At 38.9% G+C, this 21,564-nt stretch overlaps 1 protein-coding gene and 1 long non-coding RNA gene across 2 annotated transcripts; both read right to left on the bottom strand.

Moving 5' to 3' along the window:
• Positions 1-1,637: 1,637 nt before the first annotated feature.
• Positions 1,638-19,569, bottom strand: LOC125279304 (fibroblast growth factor receptor 1-A-like). The gene is made up of 8 exons (XM_048208814.1): positions 19,371-19,569; positions 16,612-16,761; positions 10,568-10,600; positions 10,000-10,172; positions 6,121-6,244; positions 2,406-2,596; positions 2,143-2,287; positions 1,638-1,808 (listed from the first exon to the last, which is right to left on the bottom strand). The coding sequence occupies exons 1-8, from the start codon at positions 19,567-19,569 to the stop codon at positions 1,693-1,695; spliced, it is 1,131 nt and encodes a 376-aa protein (XP_048064771.1). The 3' UTR covers positions 1,638-1,692.
• LOC125280418 lies at positions 6,600-7,831 on the bottom strand. The gene is made up of 3 exons (XR_007187603.1): positions 7,713-7,831; positions 7,194-7,307; positions 6,600-7,029 (listed from the first exon to the last, which is right to left on the bottom strand). It is a non-coding gene; the product is annotated as an uncharacterized LOC125280418 (long non-coding RNA).
• Positions 19,570-21,564: the final 1,995 nt, after the last annotated feature.

The raw sequence follows: 21,564 nt of genomic DNA on the forward strand, positions 1-21,564 counted from the left end.
TGACTGTTTCAACACAAAATGTTTTACCAACTAAGAAGTACAGCACTTTTAGAGTTTCATCCCTCTGTCTAATGTGAGCATAAGCATTGGGAGGGTTTAACTTAAAGCAAATGTAAATGTGTAAAAGCTCATATTTAATTGTAAATCCCTTGCAAGCAATCACAGGAGCGAGTCTGTGACCCATAGGCATCACCAGACTCTTGGTTTCACACTTTGAAATGCTTTTCCAGACCTTTAATGCAGCCATTTACAATGGTTGCACCATCTTTGAGTGTTACAGCTTTAGAGACAACGCTAGTAATTCAGCACTTGCTGCTGTTTCATTAGAATGAATTAAAATAATGTGATTTTAAGTAATCAATCTTAACTGTAACAAAAAGAAGGCGGGAGCTTGCAAACATTGAACATAACTTTAATCATAAAATAAACATCATCAACAAAATGAAAGCAGCGGCAACAGCTGACTGTGGCATATAGGCATAATAAAAGCTCTGGAGCTCCAGGTGTCTCTCATTAGCAAAATTGTCCCTTATTTTCCTTTTCTGAAGTTGACAACCCTATTTATCAATAACTTGATTATAAGAAACCACGTCTCACCTCAGAAAGTTAAATAAGCCCGCAATTTGCCCAGTCACTATCAACAACTACATTGAGGACACTATAAAAATGCTGGGTTAAAAACAACCCAAGCTGGGTTGAAAATGGACAAACCCAGCGGTTGGGTTAAATGTTTGCCCAACATGCTGGGCAGTTTTATTTAAACCAACTATTGTTTAAAAATTACTATATGGCTGGCTTAAAATGAACCCAAAATAGCTGGTTTATTTTTAAAATTAAAAACCAGATGCAATTAGAGGCAACAATAATAGTCAAAAGGTGAACATTTATTAATAAGCAATTTAATAAATGTTTATTGTTTAATAATTATTCATTGAACATTAATAAATGTTCATTTCCAACATACTTTGGGTTAATTTTAATTAAGCAATACAGTAATTTTTAAACAATAGTTGAGTTAAATAAAACTACCCAGCAGGTTGGGCAAACATTTAACCCTACCGCTGGGTTAAAACAACCCAATTGCTGGGTTTGTCCATTTTTAAGTGTAGAATCTTTAGTGCTCCACTTCTTTGCTGTGCAGCATTTACCAAGACACCACTCCAACTTGCTCTTTGTATAAATGAGACTTTATTGAAATATCGGTCGGAGTCTATTCACTCACTGACTCACTAAAACAAAGTGACTCCCCAAACAAAAAGACACACATTTATACTTTGCAGAATGTATATAAAAACATGTTCACTACATGTTTTTCTTCATTTTAATCTTCATTTAATCACTGAACTTCTTGACAGCTTAATCTTAAAACAGACTTGTTCCATTTCCTTTTGACTTTCTTGGAACATGCACAGTCCATTTTTGACTGTTTTGTTTGACATTTTTACAACATGCAAACATATAAATAAAAAATAAAATAAAATAAAAAAAAAAGAATGATATTCATATGAATTTCCATATTCCACAAAAGACCTTTCACTATATAAACATTTTACTCTCCATCAACAGAATTTCATCATAACTGCATGTTGTATTTTATGTATGTTATAGTTTGGGGAAAGAGAAAAACAGGACTTAGGTACAGAGGAAATGGTGGACTTTATTTGGTTCAAAATACAAACAAATGAACACAAACTACCATAAGGGGGAAAACACCAGTAACAGGGCAGGTAACAGTACAGAAGACAGGCATAGGACCAGCCCAGCTGGACTGGAGGATGATGCTGGAATCATGTCCTGGGCACTGGGCACTTCAAAAAAGACAAGGAAAAGACATTAAAAAACATGAGTGGCAGGATCATCTCACAAAACTGCAGTATAAACATACACTGAATAAAAATTGTAACATCTAAAAGAACTGGATTTATTCAAGTCAAAAATATTATTTAACATCACTGGACCAACCTATATAAATCAACTTATACCCACAAATCTAATTGTTATGGGTTAAATCAGGTAGATGCCCTTTAATGATGGAAAGTTACCACTTTTTACAGGCTAGGGTCCTCACAAAGTAACTCACTCGCTGTTAGACAGGAAGAAGAAATCATCAACCAAAAAGAGCACCACAAGAACCAAAGATACCTTCATAGACAGTCAACCATGCAGAGTGATGGGAGTGGCCGATAGAGTTCCCAGCCAAGCAGGTGTACTCTCCAGCATCCTCTAAAGCCACATTCCTGATCTGCAGTAACTCCATCTCCTTATGTGTAGTGTTGACGCCTGCCGTCTAGAGGAAAGAACCACAGGATGAAGCCGGAGAGCTCCAGGAAAACCCACCAGAGGAGAGAGAGGACGTTTTGAATAATGCTTTTGAGGTCAGTCTCGGACTAGTAAAATGGTGTTACCTTCAAAATCCGAACGTACGGCAGTCCGTCAGGGCCAACGCTGCTGCCGTTCACCTCAATGTGCTTCAGCCACTGCATGTGAATCGGAAGATCGCTGTAGACTTTACACTTAAACTCCACGTCACTGCCCACCACTACTGTACGGTTAGCAGGCAACCCGGCCTGAAGGACTGGCTTGTGTGGTGAACGCTCTGTATCACACACACACACACACACACACACAAACACACACACACACACACACTGGCATATGTGGTTTACGGGGACTCTCCATAGGTGTAATGGTTTTTGTACTATACAAACTGTATATTCTAACCCTATCCCTAAACCTAACAATCAAAGAAAACACTTGGCATTTTTTGAATTTCATAAAAACAAAGTTTAGTATGTTTTTTCAAAGTCATTTTGGTTACGAGGACACAGGAAGTGAAACAAAGTTTCTTCAAGTCATGTTTCAGTGGGTGTTTCTCAAACGGAAGGCTGAATCCTAGTTCAGTCCTTTGGAGGCATGTAGACTAGTATTCTCAGCATTAAAAGGCTGCATATCTTGGCTGCAACGTCATCAAGCGCTGCTGAAGGCCATCTCATTTTGAAGGATCCTTGGAAGGCAGCCTTCATTTCACGCCCTTCATTCGGCCTGTTCTGAAGGGTGGATCAGGTGTATCCTTCGCTGCCTTTAAATACCCACAATCTTCTGCACGCATTTCAGATGATTTCAGAAAACATGGTGGGAAGAGAGTCGGTGTTGAGCACGCCCGAATTCATTATGAAATGTAAGTTCAATGTTTTCAGAGATGAAAGCACTTATATGTTTTGTTGTAAATTAATACATACTGGTAAACTACACATGTCTGTGGGCACTACGAGACCACAGACAGTTGCCATTAGTGTAGCAATTACCATAACATAATACAATTTTTGTCTTATTAGAATGAAATGTTGTATGTATTTATATTGTTTAATGATCTACACTGGTGGATCAAGAAGTGATGAAATTTCAGGCATCCAGCTTTTCACGCCATGCTGCTCCGCTCCGGCTATCATCAGCATTTTCTTGGAGAGGCTGATTGTTGTCCTGTGGAACATCTCCATCTTCCAAGAGGTCACCTACACCAATGCATATGTTGTGCAATATTGCACATGTATGTAAAATGGCAATGCATTTCTGTATTTGAATTTACATTTTCCATACCATATGTGCAATGTTCGGAGCAAAATGATAATTCAAATTTAACAACAGCAAATGTAAATTATATAGTTAAATTTGAATTATCATTTTGCTCCGAACATTGCACATATGGTATGGAAAATGTAAATTCAAATATAGAAATGCATTGCCATTTTACATATTACATTTCAAATTGAAATTTGCTACACATATGCAAGCAGAAGAAAGCGCCTTCTGTGCATAACAGCAGGACTGTGCAAACTCCTGTTATCTTCCTCCATTTCCAAAAAATAGTTGAAAAACACAGGGTGAAGATGGCAGATGTCATACCTCTCTTTTCAAAGTTTTCGAGTTGTGGCCAAGGGGGCGGAAACATTTATGACATAGCCACGTGCAACCCTGATGCATCTTTCCAAACGAGATGAATGATGGACGCAAAATGAAGGCTGCCTTTCAAGGATCCTTCTGATTTAGATTAGTCTTCAGCAATGTTTGATGACGTGGCAGCCGAGATTTGCAGACTTCGTGCCAGGTGCCAGGTCTGTTTATAGTCTAGTCAAGTTTTTGTTCATAGTTTGTTTCATGTTTTGGATTTTGTTTATGGTTTATGTTTCATGTTTTTGTATTTTCACTGTAAATAAACATCTCTGTTCCCTCCATCAGGGAACAAGGGTTACACTAGTAACCAAAACATTCCCTTATGATGGTCACTTTCAACATTGTGTGAAATATCGACACTAGGGGTCCCTTCACTAAACCCCACAACTACTGAACTGTGTCACAAAACTTGCCAGTGCAGAAGATCAGACGTGGGGGTCCAGAGGTCTGGGCGCGGGTACCAGATTGTGCCCTGCCCTTGAAAAAGAAGGTCCCTCCTCAGGGGAATTCTCCAGAGAGGGGCCGACGCCATCAGCGTGAGCTCTGTTGTTGGGCCAGTACAGCACAAATATTAGGACTTGTTCTTCTTCCTCCCTGACTTAGCACAATGGCTGTGCAATGAGGTTCACTGAGGGAAACGCATGTTTGCGCAGGCATCGGGGCCAGCTGTGAGCCAGTGCATCCGTGCCAAGGGGGGGCTTGGTTAGGGAATACCACAGTGGACAGCGGAAGGATTCCATTTGTCACAAGTACGAAAGGGATGCAAAGCCTCCCGCTCCCCCTCGCCGCAAACTACCCACTTCAGGTACACCAGATGTGGTTCCATTGGTGCCGCTGTTACAGAGTCTGGACATGAGGTTAGCGCTCCCCATCTGGTGAGTCCTGGTAAGAAGAAATTGCTTTTTATTGACCATGTAAAATTCACTCCGCCTTCCGATGTGAGTGAGGCTCACCCCAGCTGGGGCAAACAGGTCCACAGTCTCTCCCTCTCTGGGTCTCCCATCTCAGGATCACTTTGAAGCATTACGAGGGTTCTTGGTGGCCTGCTGATGGGCAGGCGGTGCCACCTAACCACTGAGGTCTAGCTGCCAGTCTAGGCTGTTGCGGGGCTGGTGCAGCCTTCACAGGAGCCACCCTCGGCAACGAGCAGATGGAGCTTGGGCTCTCGGGGGTCCAGTGGAAGTCCTGCGCCAAGGTGAGATGTTTTGAATAACCTCTGTCCACTTTTTCACTGCCAAGAACTGCGGTGCAAAGTCCTTGACAGTGTTGCCTTAAAGGCCTGGGGGCATTGAGAAAGCGTACTTTCTCGGCATCTTGGCAAGGTTTGGCCAATGCAGATCTCTAAAAAAAACACATCTCCACACTGCCATGATGAATCCAATCTTCAACCAGATGGAACTGGACACTGGACACAACAATATTACTGATCTGCCTGCAATGACACCATTGTATGGGAACTGAACTGAGCTGAAAGATGACATTACTGTTTTCTCTAGAGCTGCTGTATAGATAAATGAACTAAATTAATAACTTATGATTTTCCAACAGAAATGCATCAGCACTAAACTTACTTAAGCTGGACAATTATACTATTTTCTTCTAGAGCTGCTGTACAACAGAAACAAACTTTGTTGCATTATTGTTCTGTTATCACTGTAAAGCTGCTTTGAAACAATCTGCATTGTAAAAAAGCGCTGTATAAATAAAGGTGACTTGACTGTTGTGTGACAAAACTAAACATTTCTCAATAGCTCTGTGGTTGAATAACACATACAAGCAACAGTTACATGCCTAACAAACACCTATTTGCTCTGTTATGGTACTAGAAGGGGAAAAAAATCTCTCATTTGAGAATTAAAACAAAAGAGAGAGAGAAAAAAACTTGCTCTATGCATTATTTAAAAAAAAAACCAAAATCATGCACATGACATCACACAGCAATTACAACCTCTAAACTCGTGAACAGGGACTTCCCAGGAGGGTTTAACAGTACAAATGTATAAGTCTAGAATGTGTTTGAATTACTTTATTCCAAATACTCTGATCTCATCCTGTAAACACTTCAAACATTTATATTTGCAGTGGATTATTTACCACATCATCCTTGAAGATGACATTTATATCAAGCTAACTTTTAATATGCAAGAGAAGAAAAGAAATATGACTGACCAGCTATATCGAGCTGGTAGGTGTGATTGATGCTGCCGTATTTGTTTTCCACCATGCAGGTGTAGTTTCCTTTGTCTGACGGTACCACCGACTCCATTATGATGGACCACATGTGCTCTCGAACCTGTACAGTAACAGAGATATACACATATCTGATAAGAACTATGAATGACTAAACACATATCTTACATTTTTATTACTTGTTGTTACATATTATGCTGATTTGTCAGTTTTCATGTGTTGACAGAAGAGCTCTTCTGGTTGTGACTTAATGAATCTCAGACATGGTTGGGCAAAATTAATAAGAGGTTATGGCTTCTCACTCTACAGAACCCCAGATGTGAGCTGCTACACTCACAGTGTGCCTGACTTAATTTTCATAAACACTTAATGGAGTCTAAATGAACAATTTTGCCAGACTCTTGCTAAACAAAAGAAACCACAAGAGACTGGTGTCACAAACTGCTCTGAGACTTGGGTTGAAGATTCAAACGCAGCTTTATTAGGGGTAATCCACAGTTGTAATTCATATAACAGACATAGGGTCAAAACCACAGGCCAAACAATCCAGATAATAACAGAGACCAAGACACAATCAAACAGGGAAATAAGCAGATAAACCAGGGAGACAAGCAGATCATCAAAACCATGACATGGAAAACCAGAAATAACTCTCAGAAATGCAGTGTAACACATACAAGACTTCGCAAGGAGTAAGTGAAACACAGAGCTTATAAAGGTAAACACAAATGAGTTAATCACACACAGGAGGAAGTAATGAGACCACAATGAGTCCAGGCAGTGGGCAAAGTTCATCAAGTGGTAAAGTTAATGGAGCGGTGAAGGAGTGTCCTCTGGTGGCTATCATAGGCACTCCAGCTGGCAGGTGTGACAACTGGGAAGAGTTTACTAAGAAGGGGAGGTTACTACACAAAGCTGCAGGGGCCCTCAACAGAAGCCATGAAAATCAATTTACATATTGATCTGTTCCTCACACAAAAACTATCCTTTGACACCAAAAAACTTAAAGGGATAGTTTACCCAAAATGAGAATTTGTTGTTAATTTACTCACCCTCAGGTCATCCAAGATGTGTCTTTTTTTCTTCAGTAGAACAATAAAGAAGATTTTTTTGCTGAAACCGTAGTCCTTGGTTATTCATATAACGCAAGTCAATGGCTACCATCACTTTGAGAATTAAAAAAAAACATACAGGCAAAACAAAATTAATACCCGTGGCTCCTGAAAATTCATTGAGGCCTTATGAAGCAAAGCGATCGGCCTGTGCAAGAAACTGAACATCATTTACAACATTATTAACTATAATCCACAGCCTTGGCAAATGGTGAGTGCATTCATGGCAGTCTGGAGTACGAGCTTCCTGTTGCATAATGATGTATGCGCAGGAGCAAACTCACACGTGAGCTGACACTGTGTTTGTTTACAACAGAGCGGGAGGACGCATGTGTTGTATTGTTCATCAAAGTGGTAATTACTTGTGCTTACTTGTGATGCCACAACCTACATAAAAATGTAAGATTACATTTGTCGCAAAATCATAGTTGGGAAGATTGACTTTTCACAGTTTCATACCTGTCTGCTTCAGTCTCCTTTACCGCTTCATGAACTACATTTCCCATAACCCAGGGGTAGGCAAGTTCGGTCCTAAAGAGCTGCTGTCCTGCAGAGTTTAGCTCCAAACTTAATCAAACACACCTGAACAAGCTAATCAAGCTCTTCAGGATTACTAAGGCTATAGGCAGGTGAATGTTTTTTTTTCAGGGTTGGAGATAAACTCTGCAGGTCAGCAACTCTCAAAGACCGAACTTGCCTACCCTTGCCATAACCCACTGCCTGGACTCATCATGTTCTGATTACTGCCACCAGTTTGTCATTATCTCGTTTATATTTGCCTATTTGTTCCCTGTGTGTTCATTCACTCATTGCAAAGTCTTATTGGTGTGACACTGCATTTCTGAGCGCTACTTCTGGTTTATGTATCATGGTCTTGATCTTCTGCCTGTCTCCCTGAATTTCCTTGTTTGCCTGTGCCATGGACATATTATCTGGATGGTTTGTTCTGTGTTTTTGACCTCATGCCTGTTTTATAAATTATGATTATAGATTACACTTAATAAAGCTTGCATTTGGATTTTCAACCTAAGTCTCAGAGCAGAGGGCTGTTTCATAAAAGATGCTAAGAAAAGCGAGGATTAAACTCCAAAACCTGACTTGAATTAACCTAACAAATGAGTTGGCGCTAAAGCGGTTTCATAAAAGGTAATTGAAGTTCACGCAGTCCCGCTAATTTGATCCAGGATTACCTAGTCGAGATAATTTTGCGTGCACGCTTTTTTTAAGCAGCCCTAGAGGTCGATCATGGATCAAATCGATCCACCATAGGAAACGGCATACATTTTGTGCTATTTTATGCGTTTGAGACATGGTGTTTTCCTCAGTGCATAACTTACTTTTCACAAGTTTATTCTCCATCTGTAAATGTTAGAAAGTCATGCAAATATTTCCATTTTGCTGCTAAACTTCACAGTGAACGAGCGCTGCTTTTTATATATATATATATATATGTTAAGTCAAATAATTGTATGTGAGAGAGTCAGCTGTAATATCATTGCGTTCCTATTGGTCAGTGTTAAGAGGTGCTCAGTTTAGCCTGACAGTTAGCCTGCTCCAGACCAGGGGTGCGTTTCCCGAAAGCATCGTTGGTGAACCATGGTCGTAAGTCCCATTGAGCTCTATTGGTAACGACGGAACTTGCGACCATAGTTCGCTTTGGGAAACGCACCCCAGACTAGTTTCCCAGCATAAGTTGGCAGAGTAACTGAGTTTGAACTAATTTAAGTTTGTTTTATGAAACAGAATTTGCTGACAAGTCTGACTAAGTAAAATAAGCCTGGCTTGTTTTCTAATCTTGTTTTATGAAACAGTCCTCAGTACTCATAACAGAAAGATTTCAACATTTGAGCTCCTACACATGCTTCAGGAATCTTGCGCTCTACACTGCCATGAATGCACTCAGGATCGTTTGCCGAGGCTGTGAATGACAGGTAATAATTTTGTAAATAATGTTCAGTTTCATGCACAGACCGATCGTTTCACATTACAAGATCTTAATGAATTGTCAGAAGCTGCAGTTATTGTGTTTTGCCTGTATTTTTTTTGACTGTAACCATTGACTTGTATTATTATTATATGAATCACCAAGGATCAGTTTCATCAAAAAAAAAAAAAAAGACACCTACACCTTGGATGGCCTGAGGGTAAGTAAATTGACAGCAAATTTTCATTTTTGGGTAAACTATCCCTTTAATACAGCCCACAAGTTGTTAGGAAGAACAGTTTATTATCAGCAATGAGCAAATATAGTGAAACAAGTGAGTAAACAGTTAAGGTGCCTGCTAGATATACCCATTGAAGATACACGCTGGAGACACACATTGGGGATTCACACTGGAGAACAGGAGAGTAGTCCACTTCGTAGAAACATATAAACGTACAAATGAGGGGAGAAGAGGTGAGAGCTTATATAGAGCTGCAGACCAGGGTGATTGCTGGCAGGTGCAGGTGATTGTGAAATGTGTGCAGGTGGGAGCCAGGGAGGATGATGGGAGATGTAGTGCAGAAGTGACAGAGCTAGTGACAATGACAGCAGCTTGGTTTCAACAAATGCATTTTTTTTTTTTTTTTTCATTTTTAATGAAACGATCAGAGAATTTGATTGCTTATATCATGAGTCTGTTAGTTCCACACTAGTGGACCAATTTTACACAAGCTATTCATGAGAGTATGACAGCGTTAAGACAGAACATCTCTTATTTAAAACTCAGACAGAACTTGATGACAGCACAGGTAGTCTCCTCACCTTGAATCCTCCTATTCGCTGATCTCTCTTAAACTCTTTGCCGTTCTTGAGCCACTTGAGCGTTGGTGTAGGGTTACCGTTGGCGTGGCAATAGAACCTTACAGTATAACTGGTGGGAACCGTGTGTCGTTTCTTCTCCATCCTGTCAGGACGAGTCCAGTAGGGCGCCATTGCTAAGGAACAGAGGAAAATTAAATTGGTCATTTTGAAACTATTGTTTTGAAACTAAATGGAACTACGATGTGAACAATATTAGGACCAATTCTGGTTTTGCTCCCTCTGACTATTCTTGATATTACCCTTGGGACTCAAAGAATAATTCATCAAAAGAAATTAAGATTTTCATTCTAATGAACTAAAGCTCGGCACATTCTACAAGATGGCTGTGGTTTATTAGACAAAAATGTGTCCTATTTCCTGTTAAAATTCCTGCTTTAAAGGACAATCTTTAAAATGTTCTAAAGAATGGATACAGATATTGCATTGCATTTGCAGATCTTTGAGTCGGAGTTTACATTACAAGTGTGACCCACAAAGTAGTTTCTGGTTACTTCTGAGGAAGACTCACCTTCATCATCATTTTCAGAGTAATCAAATCCATCTGATAAAGAACAGAAAAAGAGGAGGTTATTATGTTGTAAACAATGCTTAAAACTAAAGCAAACAGAAACAAATCTGTCTTGCCCACGACCAGGGATACCACTAAGAACAGGATATAAAAAATGTTATATAATTAAGGCTGTTAGAATTCAAGCTTGAATTATTATAATAATCTAAAAATTCCTTTCCAAATGGATACTAAAAATCAATTTACATTTGGATCATGGGGCATAATTACATTTTGAACGATGCAAATCAATTTTAAAACATTTTGTTAAAATAATTAATTGCATTAAATTAACTGTCCTAGTCCTAGAAGCACACTTGCTCTACTGAAAACCACAATTAGATCCAAATGAATTAGCAAATTACACTGCAAAAAGTTTTGTCCGCTCAGATGCGCTCCTTCTTGCAAAAAAAAAAAAAAAAAAAAAGATATCTATGAAAAATTTCAGTATGCATTTAGGCAAAAACTGTGCTTGTTAAAGTTACAAATGACTTACAGCCTTAGTCAGAAGCTAGAAGTATCTCAGTACGTTTTACTTGATCTTAGTGCTGCGTTTGACACTGTAGATCATGGGTGGGCAAACCCGGTCCTGGAGGACCACTGCCCTCCATAGTTTAGCTCCAACCCTGATAAAACACACCTGACTGTAGTTTTCTAGCAATCATGAAGGCATTGATTAGCTGGTTCTGGTGTGTTTGATTATGGTTGGAGCTAAACTCTGCAGGGCAGTGGCCATCCAGGACTGAGTTTGCCCATCCCTGCTATAGATCATAAAATACTCTTAGATCGACAACAAAATTACACTGGAATTCAGGGACAAGCTTTAAGGTTGTTTAGATCGTACCTATCAGATTGTTTCCATTTTGATTTAAATGGGGGGAAATCTAATATAACGTCAGTAAATTATGGAGTGCTGCAAGGATCAGTGTTAGGCCCTCTGTTATTTTCATTATACATGCTGCCACTTGGTGATATTATAAGAAAACATGGAATTAGTTTCCACTGTTATGCCAATGATATTTAGTTATATATTTCATCACAACCAGATGAAATCTCTAAATTATCCAAGCTGACAGAGTGTGTTAAAGATATAAAATATTGGAAGACCTGTAATTTTCTTCTATTGAATTCAGATAAGACTGAGGTATTACTTATTGGTCCAAAAACCTGTACACAATCTCTTAGAATTTAATTTGCATCTAGAAGGATGTACTGTTACTTCATCGTCTACAGTTAAAGACCTGGGTGTTACATTAGACAGCAGCTTGTCTTTTGAAAATCATATATCATATGTTACAAAAACAGCTTTTTTCCACCTCAGAAACATTGCTAAGCTATGGAACATGTTATCTGTTTCTGATGCAGAAAAGTTTGTTCATGCATTCATGACCTCTAGACTAGATTATTGGAATGCATTAGCTGGTTGTCCTGCATCCTTAACACACACACACACACACACACACGCACACACACACACACACACACACACACACACACATATATATACTTATCGTGAAATTAAGCATACACCATTTATCTTGTTTAACACGTCCATTTTGTCATCATTGCCTATATCCAGCAAAGTAAACCATCAGATTGAAGTGTGATTTTGTCAGCTTTTTTAAAGGTAAATTTATGTCTTTCCAAAAAAGGACACCAAATAACCAAATGATATGATTTAATATAATTCATAAATTTATGTACACCAAAGCACATGTAAAAAAAATCACAGCAAAAAAAAAAAAAAAAAAAAAAACATTTCAGAGTTTTAGACAAGTCAAGTTGCAATACTGAACAGGACCACATGGAGATGCCAAAAAACCTAAACCAACTGCCTTGACCTGCATATATACTAAAATACACAGCAACATACACAGGACAAATCCCAAAATGATCCTGAATGCGTGTGAAAACAACGTGAATGTACTGAAATGTGTCTGTGCATAAATACAGTGTGCGATCAGTGCGTCAAGATCGCTCATACATGATTTGTTTGCGCATCAATATAACAGACTCACGCGTGCTTCTGTACGTTTTTAGTATATTAAGTACAAAATTAATGCACGAATATAGAGCGCCTTAAGGACATTATAAAAGTGTACTTTTTTTCAACTGGGTAATTATGACGGGCCCTCTCAAGTAAAGTCATGACAAAATAATGCATTAACAAGGCATGAGTTGATATTAGTGTATGGGTAGTTAATAATGAGTTAGTAATGATGCGCCTTAAAGTAAAGTCATGACACAATGATGCACTAACAAAACATTAAATTAAACATGATTAAACATGCAGGAGTGTCATTCTTATTCCTTTTCACCACCAGTACAAAAAAAAAAAAAAAAGAAAAAGATAAAGGTTATTTGGAGTTCTTTTTATTATTTATTCACATCAAACATATATGGACTCAAAAGAAAGCCCAAACACACCTGTAAAGACACATAGCTAATGCTAATCAAAGCATATAAAATTAAACGACAAAATAATACAGTTAATGATTGTACATAACTTCCTGAAAAATCCCAATGCAAACCACATGCAAACATGACTTTTATTTTTACAGAGTGGAATGCCTGCCAGTAATCGGCGGCGCATTTTGGGTAATGTAGTTCATGACTTAAAGCATGTTATATGGGTTAAGGAGAAGAAACAGAAATTGTGAATTGTTACTTTGATATTGTAAATTGCCTGCATATTAGAAAGATGGGACAATGTACTAACTAAATGATGTATTTTTAGATTCTGAAACCAGAACAGATAATTGTTGTAAGTAACACTATCCCATTTTATGCTTGCAGGTATGAGTTACTGTGTTAATTTTGTTTTATTATTGTTTTATTAATTTTCAGTATTCATAAATCTTATTAATTTTATATATTAAAAAAAGCGCCTTTGGTGTTATGCATTTTATTAAGTGGAACAATTTGAGATACTGTAAAGAAAACCTGCTATACAAGTCTGTGTGAAACGTTCTGAAGAAAGATTGTGAAACCAGAACAGATGATTGTTGTAACACTGTCCCATTTTATGCTTGGAGTAAACACCCAAGAAAAGACATTACTGGTGTTTGTCCTTATTTGGGGTTGATCCTGTGGTGCGTCCAGTGTTCCGCTACATAGACATGTATTTTCTGTAAAGCTGCTTTGAAATGATGTGTTGTTAAAGGTCCCGTTTTTCGTGTTTTTTTTAAGCTTTGATTGTGTTTATAGTGTGCAATATAACGTGTTCATGTTTCGTGTGTAAAAAAACACAGTATTTTTCACATAATTTACTTATCTGTATACCGCTGTTTCCACTGTCATAAAAACGGGCTGATGACTTCCTTGTTCTATGAAGTCCCTCCTTCAGAAATACGTAACGAGTTCTGATTGTGCCAGCGGTTCCTGTGTTGTGATTCGACAGCAGCTTAGCGCTCCTTGCCCGGAAAGGTCACGCCTCTTACCATAACGTGGAGATGCACGTGCTCAGTGTTATTGTAAACATGTCTTTACTTTTACCCTATCAATTTGAGCCGGAATCAGACCCGGTGATTGGACTGCGGGATGAAAATAACAGCGTTTCGACGACATGGCGACAAACACACTCTACAAACGCAACTCTTGTGTATTCCTGTGGGCGGAGGTTAGTCAAAAAACTGTTTTAGTGACGTCATTAAAGAAGGAAGTAGAGGGATGTAGTCCAAACTGGCCGTTCGATGTAGGCGACTTCTGTTAAATAAAATATCTCGCTTGGCATTGAACTTTGAGCTTTAACATTTTACAGATTTTATTTATACTCTAACAACAACATTACACACTATCTAAAGTTTGAAACATGAGATCACGAAGAACGGGACCTTTAAAAGCACTATACAAATGAATGTGAAATGAAATAAAATTAAATTAAATACTGTAGACATTTGATGTTTAGTTTACTGATTACTGAATCCAGAACGTTGTTAGCATTTGTCATCCAACAGCAAAAACACCTTCAAGAGGAGTAACTACTTGTAGTAATTATTATGCAGTTTACTGAAACTAAGCTTAAATTAGGTAATTGAGAAATCTTAACCCTCTGTGGTACGGTGTTGCCTCCAGGCAACATGGTCTATTTTAGTTTGTTTTTAATAAAATAAAGCACAAATTGATTGATCAAGCATATCTCAGGACAGAATAACTCAAATACTAATCAATAAAAGTGTAAAAAACACCAAAACATGACCAACAGGGGTCCATTTTGTGTCCTGTTTCAGCACATGTGCACATATCACATGACTCCATATTTTCTCCATTGAAAAGTGCTTTTTTCACTTGTTTGTAACCATTTAATCACCCACAAAAAATATGAGTCACCTTCACTGGCAAGTAAAGAAGTATTTTTAAGTAATTTACATTATATATCATCAAATGTTTTAGAGAAAATAACAAAAAACTGTGTGTTGCCTCAAGGCAACATTGTACCATAATGGAATCGCATAAGGCCATACAGCCATAATAGGTTTGAATACAAATGTATCATATTTGTAAGGAAAAGAGTTAGAATTATCTAAATATGTTGCCATTTTCACATGATTTTGTAATGTACTTATAAGAATACTAATTCACATACTATATCTGCATATATTATGATCTGCACATTTTCTGTAGCACTTCAAAAAGGTATAAAACACAGATAGCACTGGCAGTTGATGAGGGTGAGGATGAGGAGTTAATGAGGGGTCATACTGTGATGAGGAAGATGAAATCATAGTGACAATTCGTCAGGGAGAGACTGAGGGTGAGCGAGAAGATGGAGATGAGGATGAAGATGGATATGATAACTTAATATAATAACATAAAGATATGATGGTTTGGTAATACTTGCACTCCACTATGGTACAGTGTTGCCTGAGGGCAACAGCTGGATATAAAATGATACTTTTTATTAAATATGAAACTTTTAATACATTAAAAACTAGATAAATTTGTTTGTTTAAGTGTCTAGCTAAATTTGGCATTTGGCATTTTCTACATGAAGGCCATACAGCCATAATAGGTTTGAATACAAATGTATCATATTTGTAAGGAAAAGAGTTAGAATTATCTAAATATGTTGCCATTTTCACATGATTTTGTAATGTACTTATAAGAATACTAATTCACATACTATATCTGCATATATTATGATCTGCACATTTTCTGTAGCACTTCAAAAAGGTATAAAACACAGATAGCACTGGCAGTTGATGAGGGTGAGGATGAGGAGTTAATGAGGGGTCATACTGTGATGAGGAAGATGAAATCATAGTGACAATTCGTCAGGGAGAGACTGAGGGTGAGCGAGAAGATGGAGATGAGGATGAAGATGGATATGATAACTTAATATAATAACATAAAGATATGATGGTTTGGTAATACTTGCACTCCACTATGGTACAGTGTTGCCTGAGGGCAACAGCTGGATATAAAATGATACTTTTTATTAAATATGAAACTTTTAATACATTAAAAACTAGATAAATTTGTTTGTTTAAGTGTCTAGCTAAATTTGGCATTTGGCATTTTCTACATGAAAATGCCAAATGTTTAAATTTTTCCATTGTGGTACAATGTTGCCTCGAGGCAACAAACTTATAAAAATTAAATAAATTAAAAAATTATGAAAATGTTTATTGATATTGTTAAAGTGTCCAATTTTAAGCAGGAAAAACAACACAAATAATTTTTTCCTCATTGATATCATATTGCGTACCATAGAGGGTTGATGTTTGAATGAATGTAATGAGGTTAATCATAAAAGTCAATTATTTGTGAAGAAATCTTAATGGTACTATTGCAAAAAAGTTTAATTTCAGGTTATAGGTGAAAAACCTGTTTTTGGTGAAAGAAACCTTACACAAGTGGATTAAATTGGAAAAAGTTGACATGAAAGTGTAAGATAAGGCCAATTTAAAAACTATTTTAGGCAGCTTAATTGCAAAGTATCCGAGACATCGTTTATAACTGATGGTTTATCACATGATACAACAAGAGTACTACAAAAAACTTACCCTCATCTTGGGTGGCTGATATGCCATGGGACTGAAGAGCCTGAGTTAGGAGTACTGAGATCAGCAGCAGCATGGTCTTCATCATCATTATCATCAAGGATTCTGTTTGCATCCAGCTCAGCTCTCCATAAAATAGCTGGGACATCTGCACTGTTGTGCAAGAAATTTATTACAGAATATTCATTTGGGCGGGAGTTTATTTGCAACCATCTGGATTTTACTGGATTATGAAATGAGGACCTTGATATCATTGGTTAATATTTTTCTCCTCCCACACAACCATTCTCATTTGTTTTATTAAGAGCAACATGCACTTAATATCTTTTTTGGAAAAAACAACAACTGCATGGTTCCTGGAAGAAAATAAAACCCAAAGAAAGAAGGCTTGGTAAATGACCAGATTACTTGGCTAATGTAAATTTATTAAGTAAGTTTGATTTAAAAAATAAATAAATAAAATAAAATAAAATAAAGAAGTTTCTTTGTTTATTCCTTTGTTCCTTTGTTTATAAACTATTTCTATGTAAACCAACAACATTGCCAGACTCTACATGGGGAAGCTGTTAGGGCCAGGCTGATCAACTCTTTCCTGTTCGTTCTTGTTCTTCACACATATGAAAACTGTCTGCAAATTTCTTTGACATGACAATGGTCACTTATCAGCAAGCAGAGTTTCTAAAAGCTGAAATGAATAGAACGATGTGTAAAAGCCAAGGACGTCCAATCAATCCTGCAGCAGGAGGGTCACAATGTCTTGCAGAGTTTATGGTGCGCCCCCTCAATTCGGAGTTCCAACTTGCTTAGAGACAGCCTTTCCCTTCTGCTGATCTCCAAAGCAGTCAAAGAGCCACTCAGAGCTTCGGAAGCTCTGTGTGTGATCCACGTAAACATACAGTGCATGAACGGGACACAGCAATGCAAGGGCTGGGTCTGCGTCCTCCAGGGGCAGTGATTGCAAGTTCACCACCTGGTCCCTAAAGGGAATTGTGGGAACTTTGGGCACATATGGATTTCAGGATCTCAGGATCACATGAATTCAAGGCATGATTCGCTGACCGAAAATGCCTGCAGATACCCACTCTCTTGAAGGAAGTGAATGCGGTCAGGAGCACTGTCTTTAGAGAAAGGATCTTAAAGGATTAGTTCACCCAAAAATGAAAATTCTGTTATTAACACTCTGGGGTCAGCGGTCACGCCGGTGTGACCACCGTGTTTTTTTTCTAACCAGTGTGAAAGAGACTCAAAATACTCCGTCAATGTTGCACATACAATTAAGAGCTATACACCATTTTAATCTGTGGAATATCTTCTTTTATTTGTGTACACTCAGAGTAAAAACAAAATGTTGTGCTTTTTGCAAAATAAAGAAAACTAACATGATGCGTGATCTCTCGTCTCCCTCTGAACGAAGTCCAATCTGATAGTTCTCAGAAAATTAACTGTAACTTAGTGAATACTAATCACAAAAAAATGAGACTTCTGTCTAAAAAAACTTTGAAATGTCAGGTTTTAAATTGTGTAAGTCAAATCGAAAACAAAAATTCTGTGTTTATGTAATCTGTATGAAAAGAGAGCCATGTCAGATGCCGGGGATTCAGCTCATTATCCGCTAATGCAGCCACGCCCACGGAGCGAGCGCTATTCAGACGCAAATTCAGATACAATGCATGCATTCATCGTCTCAATCGTGTATTTATTGTCTTGAAAAGTGTTTATCTGGATGTTAAAGCCATGGTTAGCGTGCTCTAGAAGACATGCAGTTAGTTCCTGGTTCTTCTTCTTTATATGGATTTGTGGACTAAAGGTGTACAGAGCGCCCTCCAGCTGCAAGTATGAATTGAAAACAGTATCCAGCGTTCATAGTGAAGACAATAAATATTGAATAAATATTACTCCTCTGTATAGAAAATTGACAAACATATGAGAATCCATCAATATTTCTCCAAATGCGCATGCTTTTAAGCTAAAAGCCTATATGAAATGCCATAGAGGTAACATAACTGTTCAGACACTTTGCATCACAGAAATGCATTACATTTTAAAGAATATAATAGAATCCCATTATTTTAAATTGTAATAATATTTCACAGTATTGCAGTTTTTTCTGTATGTTTGATTTACACCATGATGAGCTGAGACATGATTTTTTCACAGCCTACCTGACTGAAAGAGCTCATTATTTATGCAGGTCATTAGAGCTATTTATGCGATTCTTTTGTATTCTCAGATGAGAATCACCCATTATTCATGATGATTCACGCCTCCTTGCATACTGTGTTTCTTGACCAAATTTAAATCTCTCTATTGTTTTATATGAACAAGCAGGCAGCATAATTTTTACCTCATTTTGAAGCAAAAAACTCTAGTCTACAACCTCCAATAACCAGAAATCTTGTGAACACAAATTTAATATATATTTTTTGGCTTTATTTCAGTGACTTGTTTATGAACAACTGAAAAAAGCACAAATGTCAGGGCATGTCAAACCTTCTCCAGGGCCCCAAAAACCTCAGACCCCTGAGGGTTAATTAATTAATTACCCTCATATTGTTCCAAACCCATAAGATTTTTGTTCATCTTCAGAACACAAATGAAGATCTTTTTGATGAAATCTGAGAGCCTTCTATACCTCCCTAAACAGTTTGCACTACTGAAACGTTGACGCTTCAAAAAGTCTATAAAGAGATCGTAAAACTAAACTATATGAATTGAGCAGTTTAATCCAAATTTTCTGAAGAAAACAAGTGGAGGTTCCAGACATCTGGACACAGGTGCCACAGGGTGCCCCATTTCAGGGATTTCAGGGAGAGTATCAGGTCCTGTCACCATCTCTGTGTTGTTCGTCCGGACCAGCACATGCTTGCCCTGCACCAACGGTCGAAACTGGTGCAGGACCAGCAGTACTGCTAGTAACTTGAGGCAGTTGATGTGCCAATTGCATACAGCGCCAAAGCCCATTCTGGAGGCATTTGTTATAACAACAACGTGCCTGGACACTTGTTCTAGGGGCACTCTGACCCATAGAAAGGCAAGGTCTGACCACAGGCTGAAAGTGCGGCGACAGATCTGTGTGGTGGTCACCCGATGTGTGCCACAGTGCCATGCCTAACTTGGGACTATGCCGTGTAGCCAGTGCTGAATCAGTGCTGAAGTGATGTCTCATATGCATCAATCTGAGTGGTGTGACCACAGCTGAGGATGCCATATGCCCCAGGTGCCTCTGAAATAGTTTTAGTGGAACAGCTGTTTTTCCCCTGAATAAATTCCATACTCCATACTGAGAAAAAAGATATTCTGCACAGGGGAGAGTTAGCTCTTTTCACAGTTGACCTGAAGCCCCAGATAGCTGAGGTGGCTGTTACACAACAGATCTTGAGAGTAGGCCAGAATGAGCCAGTCAACGAGGTTGCAAATGCGAATTCCCACTTCACTTAATGGGGAAAGGAAAGGATCTATTGCGTCCTTCACCAACAGGACTGCAATCTCTACACGCATGACAGGGGCATCCTTGTCTGCCACTGATGTAAACAGGATGCTGCTGAACCTGGGGAGATGCCAGGCGAACTGAATCACATGTATCATGAATCTGAACATCCGAATGAGCCAAACAGACGAGCTGGGAAGTGCTAGCAAGGTCCCCAGGAAACACTTTGCAAGTGGCACCAGTGGAAGTACAGAAGCACCCACGGAGGGACAGCGAGGTGGAGCACTGGGGCCCAACCTGGGAGGCTCACCAAATACTGAAGAGCAGCTCCCTTCATCTCTGGATCGTTCATCTCAGGGATGGTGTTTCACCAACCACTTAGAGGGTTTAGCGGTGGCTGAGACAGCTGCATTGCCTTCCTGAGGGCAGCTCGATATAAGGCAGCAGATGTAGATTTTGCAGGCAGCCTGTCCAGCAGCACTGTAAGCCTTGGCGGCAAGTGCAGCCGAGAATGTAGATATTGCAGGGGGACACCCTTGGTGATGGGCAGGCAGAGGGGCAGCCCCCGGCAGTCTGGTGGCAGCAGTATCCCGCACGGGCAGAATGTGATTGATCACCTCCATCTGATTCTGTACTGCTGAGAACTGCTGGGAAAAGTCCTCAACAATGCCGCCAAAGAGGCTGGCCTAGGAGACTTGGGGCGTTGAGAAAGCAAACTTTGTCAGCTTCCTTCATCTCAGCTAGGTTCAGCCAGAGATGGCATTCCTGGACCACCAGTGCGGACATCGTCTGGCCAAGGGACCACGTAGTGACTTTTGTTGCCATACGCAGTTCTTGCATCAACCCTGGCTCAGAACTAACCTCGTGCAGCTCTTTTAGTGCTTTGGCCTGGTGTACTTGCAGGAGGGCCATAGAATGCAAGGCGAAGGCAGCCTGTCCAGCGACACTGTAAGCCTTGGCGGCAAGTGCAGCTGAGAACTTACAGGCCTTGGATGGGAGGCGAGGGCGTTTCCGCCAGGTGGCAGCACTTTGCGGGCATAAATGCACAGCAATTGCATGCTCCACCTGAAGGACCTGAAGGATTTGGATAAAACAGTCAATCGCTTTGATGCCGTGCCTGAACGCCATTTATCCCTTCACAGTGGCGTATGGGCAAGCAGGGCTATTAAATTATTCTTAATATTATCATGCTACTTTTATTATTAATTCATTATTAATTTGCCCCGCGATATCATAGCGCATCACCGCATAACTGACATGCTGTGAGGATAATAAAACATTAGATACAGTAGCCCCTCAATTAAAAACAACTTGTTTAACACAAAATACTTCTTGGTTCATGAAAAATAAAAAATTTTTCTCACTATGGGCCACAAGAGAAATATTAAGAAAATAAATTAGATTCATCTCTGCATATCAGAATATGCACTGTTAATGCAACAACAGATACCAAAAGCTTAGTTTTTACTTTCAGTTTCTGTAGTGAATAATTGATTGGCGTTTGAGACTTCTTCACCCGCATAATTCTC

The sequence above is a fragment of the Megalobrama amblycephala genome, linkage group LG12, assembly GCF_018812025.1.
Source record: "Megalobrama amblycephala isolate DHTTF-2021 linkage group LG12, ASM1881202v1, whole genome shotgun sequence".
NCBI lineage: Eukaryota > Metazoa > Chordata > Actinopteri > Cypriniformes > Xenocyprididae > Megalobrama > Megalobrama amblycephala.